General features: G+C 44.9%; 1 protein-coding gene across 1 annotated transcript in view; it reads left to right on the forward strand.

The window, feature by feature from the left end:
* Positions 1-3,405: 3,405 nt before the first annotated feature.
* SNX24 (sorting nexin 24) overlaps positions 3,406-19,098 on the forward strand; it is a 751,934-nt gene continuing 736,241 nt past the window's right edge. Inside the window, exon 1 of the mRNA XM_086961081.1 lies at positions 3,406-3,668. Coding sequence (XP_086817207.1) covers positions 3,606-3,668 — 63 coding nt within the window. The 5' untranslated portion in view covers positions 3,406-3,605. The remainder of the gene's footprint in view (positions 3,669-19,098) is intronic.

Consider the following 19,098-nt stretch of genomic DNA (forward strand, 5'->3'; position numbering starts at 1 on the left):
CAGAAGGGCCCCACGCAGATCGTGGAGATGCTGGGAGACTGCACTTCGGTGCTGGAGCGGCTCAGGGTCGGGGCTTCTCGGACCCCAGAGCACTCACCAGAGAGTTACCTCGATGGTCGTGCTGGTTTTTAAGAGCGTGCAGGTTCTGATGATGGCCGGTCCCTCGAGGTCTCGTCGCACCCACAGATCACAGCTGAGCTGATGACGTGGGTAGAGGTCAGAGGTGCCAGGGAAGCCGGTTTCTCGTCGAGCTGGGCCGTCGGATTCCTGAGGAAGGACTTACAGCAAACCGCAGAGTTCTTAGGTGGTGCCCGCTGATGCAGGGTGACTACTCCTTAGCCACAAGGGAGAAATCTTGAGAAGAGTCTTGAAGTCCTTTCGTAGAAAGTATTCTTGATTCAAAGATGATCTAATTCGGAAGGGTCCCCGCTCCGGCCTTTATCCTAAAGAAAGGGGTGGGTACATGACTAGGTCCTGCCCTAAGGGTGGGACCAGGAAGGGGGGTAGTTACACCCCTCTCCCCTGCCGGGCTTTCCCCAGGCCAGGGCTGTCGCCCCTGGAACTGGTTCTAACCGGCAGATGCGTAGTGAGCACCGGGGTGCCACTCCGCAGTCACCTTCTCGCAAAAGCCCTACCTACCCAGAATACACAAACCCTGTCTGGGACGGTGCGAACACCGCCCTTGACAGGAAACCCTTTGTCCAAGCGCTCCTCGCTGGAAGGACTCCCAGCAGCAGGAGGTCAGACTCGTGTCTGTGGTGGCAGCATCCATTTTGTGGAGCTGAGGCTTCAGTTAACTTTAACCGGGGTTCACAGTTACGTACATGTCGTGTCCCTCTAGAAGGGCGGAATGCTAACCTCGTCGCCAGAGTTGGTGAGAGGGCAGCATCCCGATTCGTATGACACCTTACTCGACATGTCTTGATAACGCGACACCGAAGTTACCGATATGGTACGCGTTATCATGGAACAGCCATTGGGTCTTTTCTCCGCAAGCTGCAACCGGCTCGGCTCGGGCCAGAACACAGTTCACGCGAGCCCATGCACTCTGCCTTCAGGATTGTCAAGGCCTGCCATAGGAGTGACTGATAGGGACTCGGGTGTCCATTGGAAGGTTAGATATAGAGCTACCATATCTAAAGCAAAGGGTGATTACACGACTTCGCCCCAGCTGTCATGCAGCCAGTTGTGTCAAATTTAGGAGGCCAGCCAGGGGTGGCATAATACATGCTGCAGCCCCTGGCGGCCCTGGGTACACCTATGCCCTGAGTTACAGGGTCTGATAAGGTGGCCCAGTACCAATTGGTAAATGCACCTAGGGTACATCTCGTAATTTAGAAAGAGAACAGCCAGGCTGTGGGTCTGATTGGCAGGCCCACAGCCAGAGAAAGTCGTAAACCAGTGAAACAAAAGCAAAAAAAAATCTGGGAGATCATAGGATTGCAGACCCTACTCTCCTACATGCGACACCTGCCAGTTTCTGGAGTCAGTTCAGGAGTCTGCAGAACATCCAGAACTCAGCAGCCAGAATCATTCTCAACCTCCCACAACACTCACACTTCTTACCTCAAGGAGCTGCACTGGCTACCCATATACATATAAGCACATTTCCAGCTCCTCACTCAAACTTTCAAGGCACTCTGACCCAGGATAACTCAACAATACTATCTGCTATAAGAAAGCTTCCGGAAACCTCCCCTCAGCAGACTCTTATTTCTACACATCCCATGCATATGGAAAACAAGATCTGGTTGTTGAGCTTTCTTATATTGCTTCTAAAGCGTAAAATTAGGTGACGTTTCACATCCAAGCTTCCTCCTCACATCCTGAATTCCACAAGAACTTGAAGACCTGCCTTATGGAGTAGTCACATTAGAAACGGCTAACATCACACCTGCTCAGTGCAAAGATACCCTCCTATGTGAAAATGCGCTTGAAGCATCAAAATAACATGAACTGACCTGAGAAGGAAATGCACTTTGTGAAGCATTCAGTTCAGACTGGTACAAAACCCACGCGAAACAAAGGAGGGGTAGGACGGACTGTTATTTAACCAGGTCCAGCATACATGTCCGGGATAACAGTAGTACAAAAACAGTATGAAGTTCCTCACTGGAACTGCATACTGTTTTTGTACTACTGGTACAAAACCCAACCATGGCTGCAGTATTATGTAAGTCTGGATGACTGCTTTTGTTTTCCATGTTGTGTGCCTGTTTGCCTCTGCGCCCGCATCCCTAATATGGGTGGGCACAGATGCATTGATTCTCTCATATGCGTGGGGTCAATGAGGGAACGCCCTCTGAATATAGCGCTGGCTATATGTGTGTGCCAGCTCTATCAGTATTATAGAAAGAGATAAACATGCATCTGCAGCCGGGGCACTCAGTGTAATACAGCCCCAGAAGGCTACCTTTTTGGCTGAAATGACAGGTTTTACACTTATCAGGCATGAAAACTGCTCTTAGTAGTCAACCAATACTGATTTATTTTTTCCAAATGTGTTGCTTTCTAAAATACGTTTTTATCAATTAAAGTACACCACAAAAGAATGTCATGAAGTTAGTTACAAAGTTCACAGTGTGCAAAGAAACTGGTGTTGGGCAAATTGCAAGGAGGAAGTAGCAGTCTTCCTAGTGCGAAATGTTAAGGCTTAGGCGTGGTAACAGGGACTTCCCTAAACTTGAACTAATACAATATGCTTGGTATCCACGTGCTTGCTTTGAAGCCTGGTCTGCTTGAAATTATGAGGGTTGGGGCTAATGAGTATAGACATCAGTTCTTACTCTCAAATAACTCTTGACGTGAAGCATATGCCTGTTTGGAAGAAGATGATGTAAAACTAGGGCTTGCAGGCTACCTCCAGATTTGACAAAATTGGGCCCACCTTAACATACCTTTGGCTCACCCAGAGAAAAAGTACTGGAACCGGGCCCGAGTTCCAATGATGTAAAGTGTGTGTGTGGGTGGCGCGAGGGGGAGTTAAGGCTGCGAGAGGAGATTTGAGAATCTCGGATTTCTGACTTTGGGTCAGAGATGATGTGGAATGTATGGGGTTAGGCTGAGGACTGGGAAGGGACAATGTAGGCTGTATGCGATAGGAAGTGGAAGCTCAGAACCCCGACTGTTGAGGACCCAGTGAGGAGTAGCACAGATGGCTCAGTTCTGGAGAGTCTACTACTGGCTGGACCACCACCACATCTTGTGCAAAAAAGAAGCCCTTCTCTCTGAAACAGCGGCTGAGGATTCCTAGACTCTGCCGCCGATGCCAGCAACAAACATCACAAATCCCCCGCTTCTCTGCTAATAGTACGTGCAGGAAACTCTCCAGAGCGCAGGACGTACATGCTCAAGGACGTGCCGCCGCGTACTTGTCACGTGGTGTAAACGCAAGCGGCGTTGCTATGGGTCCTTCCTTTAATAGCTACAGTCGCTACCCAAGGTTCCCACAGCCTTGGATGTGTAACTTTCCTTGCACTCTTGCGCCCTCCTACTTGGTGTGGTTTGCAGGCTCAGCAGTGACGTCACTGATGTACGGTTGTTGCTGTTCTTGGTAAATTGTGACGTCAGGTTGTGGGGTGTACGGCGCCCCGCTCGCGTTTAACATGGAGGTGCTCATTCCTTCCTTTCGGTACGAGGAGAGTGACCTGGAGCCCAAAGGGTACACGGTAAGGAGCAGAGCCGGGGTATGGGTTCAGGGCACAGAAAGACTATTAGACTGTCAAGCGACCACCACCGTCATTCGTGTGTGCACCACAAGCTCACGTATTGCATCACTGCGAGTCCCCGATAGTGCAACTGAATGAAGCTGAAGCAGCATCATCGCATGATGCAGATAGCATCACTTAGAGTTGGGTCATGCGGGTTTGGGAGCATCAGTGCACGAGGCTGTGCTGCAGGATGGGTTGAAGCTTTGTAGCATCCAATTCATGATATGCCTGCGTGATATCTCTGATTGTTCTGTTTTGTGACTTCGCAAGATTTGCTTTACATGTATCCATGGCAGTCTCTGCCCTTCAAACACCAGCAACGCATGATGATAGTGAGCTTTGGCGCCATCGTGAGTGTGTGGCGACGAGGCTTTGAAACCCTGCATCTGTCATGACAGTATCATCATGATGTGACCATTCGTATTATGCGGCAATACAACTTTGACAATATAGCCTTTTGTTATGGTCATTTTATACTGGTTTGTCTTTGAGGCTTTGTGTCGTTACACGTGCGACAATTAGGCAGTGAGATATCGTGATTTACTGACTATGAGGCTGACTTACATCATGAATGTTTAATAATGAGGCTTTTAGGCATGTGAACATTGTGTCGTAGGATACAAATACTTGTTGCTAGGGGCAACACTATTTTTAAAGGTGATCAGAGAATGAGAAATGTATTACTTTACTACTGGATTCCCATTCCTCTACCTATTACAACACTTTTTCGTTTACTTACTGCAACACCTTTGTTGCTTGTACAAGGATAAGGTAGAGAGGACGCATGTGAAACAGCTAATAAATCAATCCCCTTTTTTGGGGTGATGTGTTTATTTTTAGCACTTTAGTTGAAGTCGCAGTTTTCAATTTTGTATCTGCAAGAACTTTTTACATTTTTCGTAGATGTGTCCAGTTGTGAACACAGTAAGGTAGGAATAAGTCCCACTGATGTTTTTACAGTAAATACCTCTACCTGTCCTAACATGTATCACATCTACCAGTGATTCGCATAAGCATATTCTCTCCTTTGTCCATTCCACTCTATTTTCTCTCTTTTTCCCAGGCCCGCTTGAGTAGGTCATCCAGCCCAGATTTATTTATTTGCATTCTGGAAGTTATGTACTGATTTTCTAGAGTTATAAACATAGCAGCAAGAATACAAAGAAAACTGTCTTGCTTGTGTGACCTACTTGTGTATGGATTAGAGCTGAGCTACACATCTTCATGTCTCCTAAGCCTAGATCCTCGTTTTGTCAATTTTTCATTAAAATCATGTTTGCTGTTTTGCTGTGTACCATTAGGACTGTGCTTCCCAAACTTTTTCAGAACCCTATTTTTTAGAACTGCAAATTTTCGTGACTTACCTAGGTTTAATGGACAAGAGGCGGGTGCGATTTTGTATAATGTAATAGTAGACATGCTTTAAAAATGCTGTGAATTACCAATATAACATACTCTTCACAATGTTATGTGTTCCTCTCTAGCAGAAACTGTTTGCAAATCTCACAACGTTGACCATGCCCTTCGATATGTCTTTAATGGACTATGATCAAGGTATTGATCTGCCCATATAAGTGACAGGTGGTTGAATGCACCAGAGCTGGAACACTTTCCATAAAGGAGTGCTGCCCTGTGGCATCTGTTCACTAAAACCACAAGGCTTCTAAAATACCTTAGTGTTGATACCAGTGATTTTAGCAAATTTGAAAAAACCCTTCAGCGGAATGTGAGGCCGCTTATCCATTTTTGCGTTAAAATGCCGCCCCATTTTTCATTGTGGGGAATATATATATATAATACTTTTAAAAGCACAATCCAGTGGTCCGTCTCCGTCTCTGCAGCGAAGCCAGGAGCGACAGAGTTATCTGTGTGCCAAAAAAGGAAGCAGGGAACTCTGGGTAGTTCACAAGTTTAGGTGTAGAGTAGCTCCTATTTAGAGCACCGTACAACACCAGTGACACTCTAAATCTGCTCACCTACCTCACACCTATATCCAAATGTAATGGAGGGCAAACAAAGGTACACACCTTGTTAGCACCTCCCACGTACTTGGAGGAATGCTTTTGACTTTGTTCAGTCCCTGTATACGAGATATGCATGCACTGAAAGAATTTCAGATGTGTTGGTAGCCGCGGTCCGTGCAGGGGATGTATGACGTTACAACGAATACTTTTACAACGCCTACCTTTACAATGCATTTTTTACAGCGCAACATCCATTACAACGCATACCATTACAACGCATGCCATTACAACGAATTCTTTGAAACTACCTTTTACAACGCATTCCACTACAACGCATATTACATTTACAACGCATACCATTACAATGCATAACATTCCATTGCATGTAAGGTAAGTATTGGATAGTGTAGGGGTAAAAATTACTATTCTAACTCCAGGGGGTGCAACAGTGGGGTAAGTGTTGGATAGTGTAGGGGTTAAAATTACTATTCTATCTCCAGGGGGTGCAACAGTAGGGTAAGTGTTGGATAGTGTAAGGGTACTATGTGTTGTAATGCTATGCATTGTAATGGTATGCGTTGTAATGACTGCGTTGTAATGGCATGCGTTGTAGTGGTGTGCGTTGTAGTGTCATGCATTGTAATAGTTGCGTTGTAAATGCATGCGTTGTAATGGATGTTGCGTTGTAAAAGTTTCGTTGTAATGGTAGTGCGTTGTAAAAGTTGCGTTGTAAAGGTTGTTTCCCCCGTGCAGGTAACCTCGGTGGGGCGCTTAAGGGGGGATTTCAAGGGCCGATGGCGAGGGAAAATTAAATAAATAATTAATTTTCCCTCTGCATCGTCCCTCGAAATACCCCCTTACCTGGCCCTACTGCCCCACCACTGTTACCTGCACGGTCCGCGGCTGTGTGTTGGTCTTTCCCAGGATTTACACAGAATACATTAAATTTATGTAAATCTTACTCCCTGTGACGAGGCATTGAAATAGCTATTTAAATAGCTCTTTTTTTTTCTTTTATAGCACTACTCATCCCAGTACCGGCTGACAGAACGCTTTACATCACATGTACACATTACATATACAATAAATCATATAAGTTTGTAAATCAATGTACAGGATCGTTACGTAAAACAGTGAGGGTTGCAGGGTGTAGAAGTTAGGGGTGGGTGGAAAATTCTCCTCTGGCAGTGGAGTTTTGCCCACTCCGCGCAATGTGAGTATCGCAGAGTTCTGGCAAAACTCTACCAAGCGCCGTGTGTTGGAGTTTTTTCTTGCAAGCAAGAATTTGCGTCCTCTTGTGTGGTTTCAAGCCCTAGAACTTCACTTGGCGAGATTTTCTCAATGTGGGCAGTGACGGCAGATAGGGACCATTCGCATTGAGAAAGTTGCACTCGAGTAGAAAATCTACTTTAGCGGCAGTAAAAAGCAGTGCCCTATGTCACACTGCGTGGTGCTGTTTGCGCTGATTTTAATGCGCAGAACAAGCTCCCGGCTCTAAAAATGAGTATGAGCAGCACAACATGCCAAATTCCGCCCGATCGAAGAACTCTGCGGAATCTCGTAGAGTTTTTATGTAACTCTGCAGGATTCCGCGTATTTAAACTCTGCCCACCCCTAGTAGAAGTCACATATCATCCTTTATAGCTCATTGCGCTATATTAGGAGGTTTCAGTGCAACTGCAAGTAACATACATATTTCGGTGTTCAAAGCAGTTACCCACTTACCTATCAACATAAAATAAAATGTCATCTGCATGTTACATGATGTGCTTTGCAGGAGACACATTAAGCTACTTTGAGTCAAAACTGGGGATAGGCAAAACACAGATTTTTCCAGCAGTTAAACTCCAGAGTTAGTTTACCATTATTATTCACTCAGATTTACTGGGAACACAAAGATCTCTGCAGAAGGTGCCTTAACCCCATAAAATATTTTAAAATTCAGGTTTTGCAATCAATTAAAAAAAATAGCACAAGGCAGCACATTGCTATGCCTTGCGTTACCTTATGTTATGTGGACATTACATGGGTGGTGCTTGGGCGTTCCGGGACATCCACCTAGGTATTTTGACGCAAACCGATATATAAAAAGACTTGTAAACATAGGATTGCACCAAAACTAGTCAGTCTACCAGAGACTGACGTAACAAGGAGAAATAATTTAATTTATCCTCATTATTGCCAATTTGCATGTATGCTGCCTTCTGCAGCACACATACAAAGAGGAAATAGCCTCATAGGATATTTTTTGCGTGGCTTTGTAAAACAAACTAAAACAAAATAAATGTACAAGGCAGCCCATTGAGCTACCTTACGTTACTATGCGTTGGGTAGACATTACGTGGGTGATGCATTGCCATTCCCATACATCCACCCATGTATTTTGTGGACAAATAATAAACACAGTCTTCTAAAGGCAGGCACACTAGCTTGCTTTAGATCAGCTCTAGAGTTCCATTTCCCTGTAAAAGGATCAAGGTTATTCCCAATTTATGTTGGGCGGCATTCCAGCTAGGCCCCACTAGTGAGCTCAAGGCTTAGAAGTTCCATGATGGTTTTGAAAAAGTCTAAGTGCCTCTGCGCTGCAGTGTGTCAGTCAGAGCAAGCCCAGTATTGTTGGCCCAGTATTCAGTCTTACCCGCTCTCTCTGGAGTGGATATTCAGAGTGCCCTGACAGGCATCTGCGGCCTGGTGGTGAGCAACAGACTGGTTGCTACAGTAGAGGCAACAGACGTCCACATTCTCTCCTACCTACATGGTAAACCTCCCTGAATCTGGAGGCAGGTCTTGGGTCCTCCTGGATTGTTGGAAAGTTGAATCGTTGCTCTTCCTCCACGGGTAATGGCTTGCTTCTCCTTCAAAGCTGCACGCTGCTCCAAGATGACAGCCCTCACACTTCACCATGGCCCTTCTCCTGGCATACAGGGTTTGTGACAGTGCACACAGGAAAATGGCCCCTTCAGGTTCACAGTATTGCAACAGGGCGACGACCCTCTTCGCGATAGAGCAGTGCACCAGGGCGACAGCCTTCAATCATCACCACAGCCCCTACCTGCCACTTGGAGGTCATGAGCAGCACACAGGCTTTCTGCATTTACTTTGTACAATTCAGCCACTAAATGGGCATCTCCTTATTTCTCCTCTTTCACATCATAGGCAAATGTTTTGGCTTTAATTCTTGGCACCTGAGGGTAGAGTGCCACTGGCAGTCAGAAGCCACATGTTATTTTATGTTATGTTATGTTAAAAGTTGATTTGTAGAGCGCACAGCTACTCGATTGAGAGTCCCGGCGCTGAAGCAGGATGAAGGCTCAACCCGAAAAGGGAGCCACACACTGAGGTCTACCGCTGAAATAGCCACGTTTTTAGAGATTTCCTGAACCCCAGGAGATCCTGAGTTAACCGTAGGTCGATAGGTAGATTGTTCCACAACTGGGCTGCTTGCACCTGGAAAGAGCGACCCCCGATACATGCCCGAAAGTATCTGAGGGACCGAGCCAGTTGCAATGCTGCTGACCTAAGGGAATGATGAGGGTGATAACATTGAACTCTTTTTGTGATGTACCCTGCACCTAAGTCGTGGAGGGCCTTAAAAGCCAGTACCAGGACCATAGCTTTAAAATGAATCCTCTTGCGGACAGGGAGCCAATGAAGAGACTTCAACTGTGTAAGGGTTTTGGGACCCAGCATGAGTATGGCTCTGGCTGCGGCGTTCTGGGTCACCTGTAGTCTAGTCAGCAGATACTCAGGCAGACCCACTTAGAGTATATTCACGTAATCCAGCCTGGAGATTATCAATGCCTGGACCACTTTGTTTTCTGTGGGTGGTAGGTAAGAGGGGCAGAAACTGTTTCAGCATCTTCAGCAGGCCAAAACGTGACCCAGTCACAGATTGGATCTGTGCCTGCATGGAGAGATTTTCATCGAGCTTCACCCCCAGATTTTTCACTGTCTTTACAGGAGACGTAGGAGGGGACATATCAGAAGGCCACCAACTGCGCCAGAGGTTGCTGGGGCGGTGCCCGAAGAAGATAATCTCCGATTTACCAGGGTTGCATTTAAGCTTGTTGTGCTGGAGCCAGGAGAATACCTTTGTAAGGTAGTTGTTAATCATGTCGCCCTTGAAGTCCATGTCTTTGCCGCTGGTAAAGAGCAGCTGTGTATCATCGGCATATGGTACAATTTTTGCGCCGTGGTTTTAAGCCAGAGTTGCGAAGGGTGTCATGTACAGATTAAAGAGGATGGTGCTCAAAATAGAACCCTGGGGCACACCCACCTCAAGGGGTGGGATCGGGGCCGCAAAAGGTGGAGCCCATACTGTTTGCTGGTGGTCCTTTAAAAAGGAGGTGAACCAGTTGAGTACCGTACCCCAAACCCGCACTCCCGGAGTCACTGCACGAAACGATTGTGGGGGACGGTATCAAACGCCACTGATAAGTCCAATAGTATCAGTATGGCTTTGCCACCTCTGTCCACTACCTCTTTCATAGCTACAGATACTTCCAGGAGTGCCGTCTCAGTACTGAAGTTGGCCCTGAACCCTGACTGACTCTGATGGAGTAAGGAGTTGGTTTCAATAAACTCTGTGGTGACCTTGTTCACCACTTTTTCCAGGGCTTTGGACATGAAGGGAAGCAGTGATATGGGTCTGTAGTTAGACGCTAGTTCAGGGTCTAGGGAAGGTTTCTTTAGGAGAGGCAGGATTTTGGCTCTCTTCCATCTGTCAGGGATCTGGCCCATCTTCAAGGAGAGATTTAATATCTGATTGAATGCTGGATTAATGATATCCGCAATAGATGCCAATGTGTGCGCAGGGCAAGGGTCAGAGGGAGAGCCGGATTTGAGGCCCTTCATGACTCCAAGAGTTTGTTCCATTGGGATCAGAGGAAATTGTTCCAAAGAAGGACCCTTAACTTGATTTTGGGCATGGCTAGGCACACCCTTATCACTCTGAGCCCGAGGAGAGATCAGGAAGGATTCCTGAATGCTTACGATTTTATCATGGAAATAGGACGCCATGCCTCAGTGGGAGAAAATGTCTTGGCTACTACTGCCGGGGAGGAGAATCGCTGACAATTTTTAAAATGTCCTTGTTTTTGTTTGACGCACGTTCGATCTTGGCAGCTAAGAAAGTTTTTTTTTGCTTCCAAGACTTGTTTGAAATAGGTCTTTAATGCCTGTTTGTACGTGATTTTATCGTTAAAGTCAAAGTTTTTCCGCCAGACCCTCTCGAGATGCTTGCATGATCTCTTACTTTCTTTGAGAGCAGTGGTGAACCAGGGGGCAGATGGCCTGATCGACTTACCAGAGTGCGAGGCAGGGGAGGCAAGTTCCCCAGCTCGGCACAAAAGCCAGTCATCAAGGTCCTCGACATCTTTCTCTAGGTCCCCGCTGAGAATGATCGGGTGCTTTGTAAGGGCTTTAAGAAGTGCGTCCGGTGTGATTAAGTGAAAGGGTCTGAAGTTAGTGTTTTTACAATTCCCTGGAGCCTTGGTAGGGTTGGAAATCTTCTCACATGTGAACTCTTGAAGAAAATGGTCAGACCAGACAAGAGGAAGGGGTTGACTCATGCCTAGTGTGATTGTAGAAAAGATCTGGTCTAAGGTATGGCCTTTTTCATGAGTAGGAGAGGAGACATAAGGATCCAAGTCTAGCGCCTCCAGTGTGTCTAGTAATCTGTCTGAGTTTGTATCTTCTGGAACATCCATATGTAGATTAAAATCACCCAGCACCAGGCAATGTTTGTATTTGAGGACAAATGGCGAAACCGCATCGCCGATTGCCGCTAGAAACCTGCCAGCATGCCCCGGAGGTCTATAAATTAGGATACCCGCTATGGACTAGTGCGGTGATATCAAAAGGTGAAAGCCGAGGCATTCCGTGCCCTCCACTTCAACCTCGGGCATAGTGGAGCAGGAGTAGTGGTTTTTAAAGATAATGGCAATGCCACCCCCTATGCCAACCTGGCAATCTTTCCTGATAAACTGGTAACCCATAGGGATAGCCAATGCTAAGGTAGGATTAGATGTCTCACATAGCCATGTCTCGGTTAAAAATAGAATATCCGGCGATCTATCCACTAGTAGATCGTGGATATTGAGAGTGTGTTTTTTCAGACACCGGGTGTTGAGAAGTGGGCGCAAAGTTGCTTTTTGCTGTGGCAGTAGGTGGAATCGCGAGAGCCTAGGTTTCCCCCAGACCCTTTATTTGAAGGCTGCTGGATATTAGAGGTAAAGCCCTTCCAACCACATAAGGGGCATGTCTTCCTAGGTTGCTGCCAGAAACCAGGTATAGGAAAAGGGGGGCATACGCATGGTTCCCTCCTCATCGCTAAAAGTGCGTCTTTTGTGTAGTTTATACACTGGCCGTGCATAAACATACCGGCAGCGTAGCCAGTGCCGGTCGCATCCGGGGCGAGGATGGGCGCAAATGGGCATGCCTTTGGCTCGCCGCCGGCACGCCCGCTGCGCGCGTCTGCTGCTCGTCCGGCTTGGCATAAACCTAAATAGCTTGCCGGATGCGGGAAAGTGGTGACGAAAGACAAGTGTTAAATGCATCCTATATATGGCCTAGATTCACTGTATTCCAAGAAGGAGGGAGTGAGAAGTGATACAGGGTTCGCTGACCTTCCCAAACACCTAACCATACAAAAACAACAGGAGGGAACCCCTACCATGCTTAGCCTATCTCTCCGTACCACCTGCCCAAGGGGATCAACCCTATGGTATTAAAAAGACTCTCTCACACACTGGAATGCCAAGTGGTATGCTTCATCATAGAATCCTCGTCCAGATACCTAGTGTATCTGGGCGGTCTCTTTTTTTTTAAATGTAATTTAAAAACATTTTTTTTTTGTCCTCATCTCACCTTAGATCTGAGCAGGTTTAACAAGCCGTCTATAATCCAACTGGGTGCCCTTCGACTCGCTGCATAGATCCAAGCCCCCCGGGCAACCTTTTGTGGTTGAGGTCCGGTGTAATCATTGGACCGGGAAGCCGCCACCTTTTATTCTAAAAGTTTATCAGATGTAACTGTCGACCCCAGTCCAGGAGGGGGGACCATATGTTGGGCTGACTCTCTGACAGGTCCCCCTGACCCCTATGGGCGATGTTTAATATGGCTTTAACCCAGCTTTCTCTATTGGGGGGGGGGGGGGTCGGGTCTTTCCACCTTAGACATATTTCCCTCCTGGCTATGATTATCAGATACAATAATAGGCCTTTTTCCGACTGGGAGAGCATCTCAGCTGTGGAGTTGTTCTTACCAAAAATGACCAAATTAATGTCAAATTCCACCTCTATACTGAAAATTGCAGCCAATATTTCCCATACCTTCTCCCAAAATACAGTTAGCTCTAGGCAGTTAAAGAACATATGAAGATCATCAGCCTTATTGGTGTTACATCTAGGGCATTTGGGCGTCGGACTTGGAGCGAACTTCGCAATCTTGGCAGGAGTAAAATAAAGCCTATTCAACACAAAAAAATGATTCCTTTTTAATCTCGCTGGCTTTATATATTTGTATAAGATTTTGAGAGAAGATTCAAATCTTTCTTCTGCCGGACAGGCCTGGGGGAGGGAATTCCACACAGCGGATTGGGGGGATTCTCTGTCTTCCGCTTTGAGCAGCTTTGCATACCAATAAGCTATTTTTTTTTCTTGGATGCGGATCTAAATAAAACTGTTCCAGATCCCAGTTCCCTTTAATGTCACCCTCTTCTGCTTCATACTATGATCTTAATTGGATATATTTAAATCTTGAAAATGTGGGACCAATCTTGGCTGATAAGTATTCCCAGGGGAGTAAACCATCCAAATCTACCAGATCCGACCATATCTGCAATCCTGCCCCCTTTAGTGGAACCGCTAAGCTGTCTTTCAAGCACTCCGGAGTCCCCGGAGAGTCCCATATTGGGGCTAGATTAGAGAAATACCCTAGACCCCAAATACGCCTCAATTTATACCACGTTGACAGGGCGGTTTTCAAAACCTTCAGGCGTACTCGTTTAAAAAAAAAAATCTAGGCACCCCAAATTTAAACAAAAATCGACCTTGCCCATTGTCTCCCTCTGCTGTGGCCATTTCCCTCAAGAGACTACCCACTTAGCTTCAGCCGGTGTTGTAAGCAGCATCCTGATGCCTTTAAACTGAAATGCCAATAAATACCAATTAATATCTGGTAGGGCCAAGCCGCCTTTTAAAAGCTTCCTTCTAAGTTTCTTCCATGACAGTCTAGCACTTTTATGTCCCCCCATATAAACCTTCCAATCTTGCCCTGGATTTTGTTGATAGTTTTCTGTGGGAAAGTAAGGGGAATAGTATTAAACAAATAGGTCAGTTTGGGGAGGACTGTCATCTTTACTAAATTCACCCGTAAATAGACAGCAGGAGATTTTTCCACCTTGCAAAGAGGTACTCTATGTCTTTTTCAAGCTTAGCCAGATTTAACATGGGGATTTTCTTTATATCTTTTACAATTTTAATCCTCAAATACCTAAACTCCCCACTTTCTAGGCCACCCCTATACACCGTATTCCAGTACATGATCTCTGTTTTAGTCGAATTGGCTAAATACCCTGACAGTGTACCAAACTCTTGCAGCAATGTCTCAATCCGGGGGATGGCAATATTGGGATCGCTAGTATATATAATAACATCGTCTGCGTAGAGAGCTATTTTACACAGATACTCTTGTGATTTAAATGGGCTGATGACGTTATCCATCCTGATCAAATGTGCCAGGGCTCAATTTAAATATTGAATAAGAGGGGGGACAGGGGGCACCCCTGCCTTGTTCCCCTCTTTATTTCAAAACTCGGAATCAGGGAGCCATTTACTAATACGCCCCAGAATAGCATTTTTTAAAAGTTTGCACAAATATCGGACCCATTCCCACTGTCTCAAGTACTCCCCAGAGATATCTCCAGCACACTCGATCAAATGTCTTAGCGACGTCTAAGGCCACAACGGCTAAAGGTTCATTCCTCCTCTCAACCAGATCGATGTTGCTGATCAAGATTTGGGTTTGCTCCTGAATAAACCTTCCCACCATAAAACCTTTCTGGTCGGGATTAATTAGGTTTGATACAAGCTTTGCCAGCCTCCCTGCTAAAATGCCCACAAAGATATTATAGTCGGCATTCAGCAGGGAAATTGGTCGGTAGGAGTCAGCCAACAACGGATTTTTCCCTGGCTTCAATATTAAGACTATTGTTGCCTCTTTCCAAGATCTTGGAACCACCCCTGAGGTGGAATAAACTGAGTTAAAAAGAGTCAGGAGAATGGGCAAAAGCTCATCACTTAACAGTTTATAGATTTCATTGGGGAAGGAGTCGGGGCCCGCTGCTTTTTTGTTTTTTGCCCTCAGGATTTGAGCCTTCATCTCCTCCATTGTAATGGATGCTTCCAATGAATCTTTAGCTGCTTTAGTTAAAACAGGCATGGACTTATCCCTGAGCCATGAGCTAATTGCCTCGGGGGAAGGTGTTATTTCCTCGCTATACAAGGTTGTAAATAGAGACTGAAGACCATTCTGAATGTCATCTGGGTTACTATATTTTGTTCCCAGATTATCTATGATAAGTTCATTTATGTCATTCCTTGCCCGGTCTACTCTTGCTTTCCACGCAAGTAATGCTCTGGGCGGTCTCAACCTTGGTAGCCAAGGAAGCTCTTTGGTTATTGGGTGGGTCCTAGATTTAAAACAGGGTGTCCTGAGGGTTAATTTTATTTTCAAAGGGCACCCATATGGAATTAAAAACAGGTGGGGATGCACTACAATAAGGAAATTCGTATCCTCTGTAACCCTGGATCAGTATGTTTCAGCCATCACAGCAAAACCTCACAGGTCTAGTTGGCTTATGACAAACCCTCCCCAGGATCCCATTAGTATTCTATTTGTATGCATTCAATTGTGAAAATTCCATTCACCATATTTATGCTTGCCATGCATACCAACCCATTTGGCCCCTATGTTCGCATTTCATTAGTAGCATTTTATTTAGAGCTCCATGAGGGTAAGGAGGCAAGTGGACCTTGTAGTCAAACTTTCATCAAAGGCCTCTTCCTGGCCATGAACCTATTTGGCTCCTCCTTCCCATGCATCCTAGATTCATATTATACAAGGTGCGACATTACAGCATTTTTAAGCAAACACAAGAGAGATTAGCCTAGGATCACAGCATTTGGTCAAGCTGAGAAGCTGGGATTGATACAACGTTTATTTCAGCCATTAGATAAACATATCTTTATTTCTCCTGTAAAACAGCCTGTTTTACATCAAAGGTTAATGCTTTTTCTTTAATTTGTGACATATGGGGTTAAAGCGTGCGTGGCAAGTAGAAGCCACAACTGTGCACTTTTCAATTCAAATAAGGAATGTCATGCATAATTCTGCTTGCTCCTCCATGACTCAAATATTTCGGTTTTGTGCAGAAGTAGCTAAATCTGTCACAGCCACATTCCAATCATAAATGTTGAAGGGCTGTTTTCCTTGAAAGGAAGACAAGTTGCTTTTTTGTAGCTCTGGATATTTGCGAGCACTGAATATGGCTGTGTTACATTTTGCCAGGTAGTTACCCTGCCAAAGTATGGGTTGGTTTTATTTTTTGCCCTTCTCACACTTACCTTGTGCCGCAATGTTGCAAAGTTTGCAGTGTACTGTGTTATAACGCAGGGTCTCTTTGTTGTTACAATGTTCTTAGGTCTGAGAGACTGATGTACTTCAGAGTTATGCTATGTATGAAAATAAAGATCATGTGTGCTTAGCTATGGCTGGCTCCTTCAGGAAGAAGCTAAAGTGAATTGGCAAGCCCACATCTCGTGTTACTGTAAACAAGTAGGTCAAGTAGGTGCACCATGTTAGCAGTGTAATATATCTAGGATATGCAAAGGTCTTATTAGCAAGCATAGTCTAATGTAGATTCTGATTACTGGCCATAGTTTGTCGTCTCTCTCGCTGTTTTCTACATCTCCCCACTTGGATAGTTTTTCTATGCCATCTAGTAATTATTCCTTCTGAAAGCCAATATTTTCTTCTAAGTGCTGGTTGCATGTCCCTTTTTCTTGGGAGTTACCTTTGTCACCATTTCCTTCTCATACTTTGATACTATGCGGCTTACTCTTATTTTCATGTGTAGCTGATTCCTCTTGCATTGAAAATTTATGGTCCATTCTTTGTGTGGGCATTCTGGTGGTACAGATTTACAGGGTGCATTGTCAGGTTGTGCTGGTGAATGTAAGGGTGGTTTAGAAATAGTTTATGCCAACAATAAGAACATGAGAGATTTCTGCCGCTACATGTGGAGGTGACATTTTAGATCTAGTGTGTAATTTGTAAAAACATAAACACAGAGCCCTATTGCTGCCAGGGTAGCCATAAGCTTTTTCTTTCACTACCCTACACTTGCTTATTCTTGCAGGTTCTTTGTTCATCCCCTTTGCTGCCTTCATCATTGTTTTCTTATTTCCCTTTCTTCTTTCTTCCCTTTCTGTCTTTCTATCTGGCTTTGGGTCATGGTCTGTTGGTGCCCCAATCTCCTAAAATGAGTGTAGGTGAGTAAGGCTGAGTAAGAATACTTTGCATAGGAGAGCAATCACACCTCTGGAACGCTGAGGCAGCTAAAGCAACCACCTCTACATGGAAATATGCTGCATATGGTATATTATGTCTGCTTGAGTAGGCTGTAGGTGGAGTTGGTTCAATTGGGTAATGGAAGCTTTACGCTGACAACAGGAAACATTGTTTTATGTGTAGCTTACAAAAGTGTGTCTTCTGCCTAAATCAGGAGGGTTTGTATGTGTACTCGCAATACGCTCAAAAGTACTCCTGAGAGACTTCCTAAAGATATATGTGAGGTCTTAAGATGTGATGTCACTTCTTGTGATGTCACTTCCTGTAAAGTCATGGCTTGTGATGCCACTTCCTGTGATGCACCGTGCAGTGTCATGCGCCGTGATGTTGCGCTGTGATGTCACTGCATACTGCCTAACTTGGTTAGTCCTCCCACTTCTTTTTACAGGACTTGTGCCCTGTAAAAACTCTGCTTACTTTGCAGTTAGAGAAAGAAAAGTAGACGCGAGTTCTAAAAGAATAAGCAGACATTTAGGAGAAGGCATATCCTGACATTGACCTCTGTCTTGGAAGCACAGCAAATGTGACGAGATAATTACAAAATGTAAAGATGCCTTTATTTATTGCTGTTACGTGACCCACCAGTGGGTCGCGACAAACAGCGTGGGAAATGCTGCTCTCAAACATTGTTTTAGACCCAGATCAGGAGTGAGGTGGCCTGAAATTCAGATGGTGGCAATGTGTTTACTTGGTCACCCCTCTGTACAAATGCATGCATCTTTGAATTAAAGACACTGTGATTAATACTACCACCCAAGCTGGGAAACCCACCCTTTTGTAGGATCCACCGAGTGTTGCCCTCTGTGCTGTGCCACAAACCCAGTGAACTTCAGTGAAAGATTCATGCTGGGTCAGCATAAATATACCCGAGGGTCCTTGTCACATTTTAATTTCAGGTTTTTCCTAAAGTGCCACAATGTCTTGCTTTGTGTCTTGACTTTGAGATGCTTTGCGCTACAACTCTGCATATTATTATTGTATACCGCTTGAGCCGCTATACAGTATCATGTACGTTAGTATGAATTCAGCACTTGCTTTTAAGACGTTATTTTACCTTTTGATTTAAAGCGGTTGTTAAGCCCATTGTCCAATTCGTTAATTAAAAAAGGTCCAAAGTTTTATTAGGAGTCCAATGCTGAATGACAGGTTGCTAAATATCGCAGCGTCCTGGCCTTGACTCCCCTTCATGTTTCTTCCTTACACCACTCTTAACTTCCTGTCTCTCTATCATTCTTGAACATTTTTTCATTTTCCTAATGTCGCTCCTTATTGTATCTTTCTCTTCTCCTTTGTTCCTTCTTAGCTTATTTTTTCTTGCTCCAGGTCAAAGTCTTGTGATGAAAAATAAGTCTTAGTCTTATTAAATCAGGGCCGGGCCCACCAACTGCCCCCTCTGAAAGACAATTTAGTACTAGTTAACCAATTTATTGTCATAGGTCACAGTGGTAACCCATGTCAAGAATGTGGGCCAGTTTTTTGCCATCTGCAAGCAGTTCAGTTCTTCCTTTCCTCTGTCACTGCACATCATTCTCATTGTTACTCCTTCCATTGTTGTGACAACGTGCCACTGCCTCATACAGGAAGTACAAATACTATAGTAGATTCCCCCTCTGGTTGTTAACCTTTTGGATGTATAATTGTAACCTACTTACTACCATATACAGCATCTTAAAAAAAAAAAAAAAGATTAAAAAAAAAAACCAATAACAACATTGCAGTAGTGTTTTCTTGTTTCTCTGATCAAGACATATTGGTGTGCAATGGTCATGGCTCATCTTATTAAGTTTTGTCAT

This window comes from Lissotriton vulgaris, chromosome 3_1 (genome assembly GCF_964263255.1).
Source record: "Lissotriton vulgaris chromosome 3_1, aLisVul1.2, whole genome shotgun sequence".
In the NCBI taxonomy this organism is placed as follows: Eukaryota; Metazoa; Chordata; class Amphibia; order Caudata; family Salamandridae; genus Lissotriton; species Lissotriton vulgaris.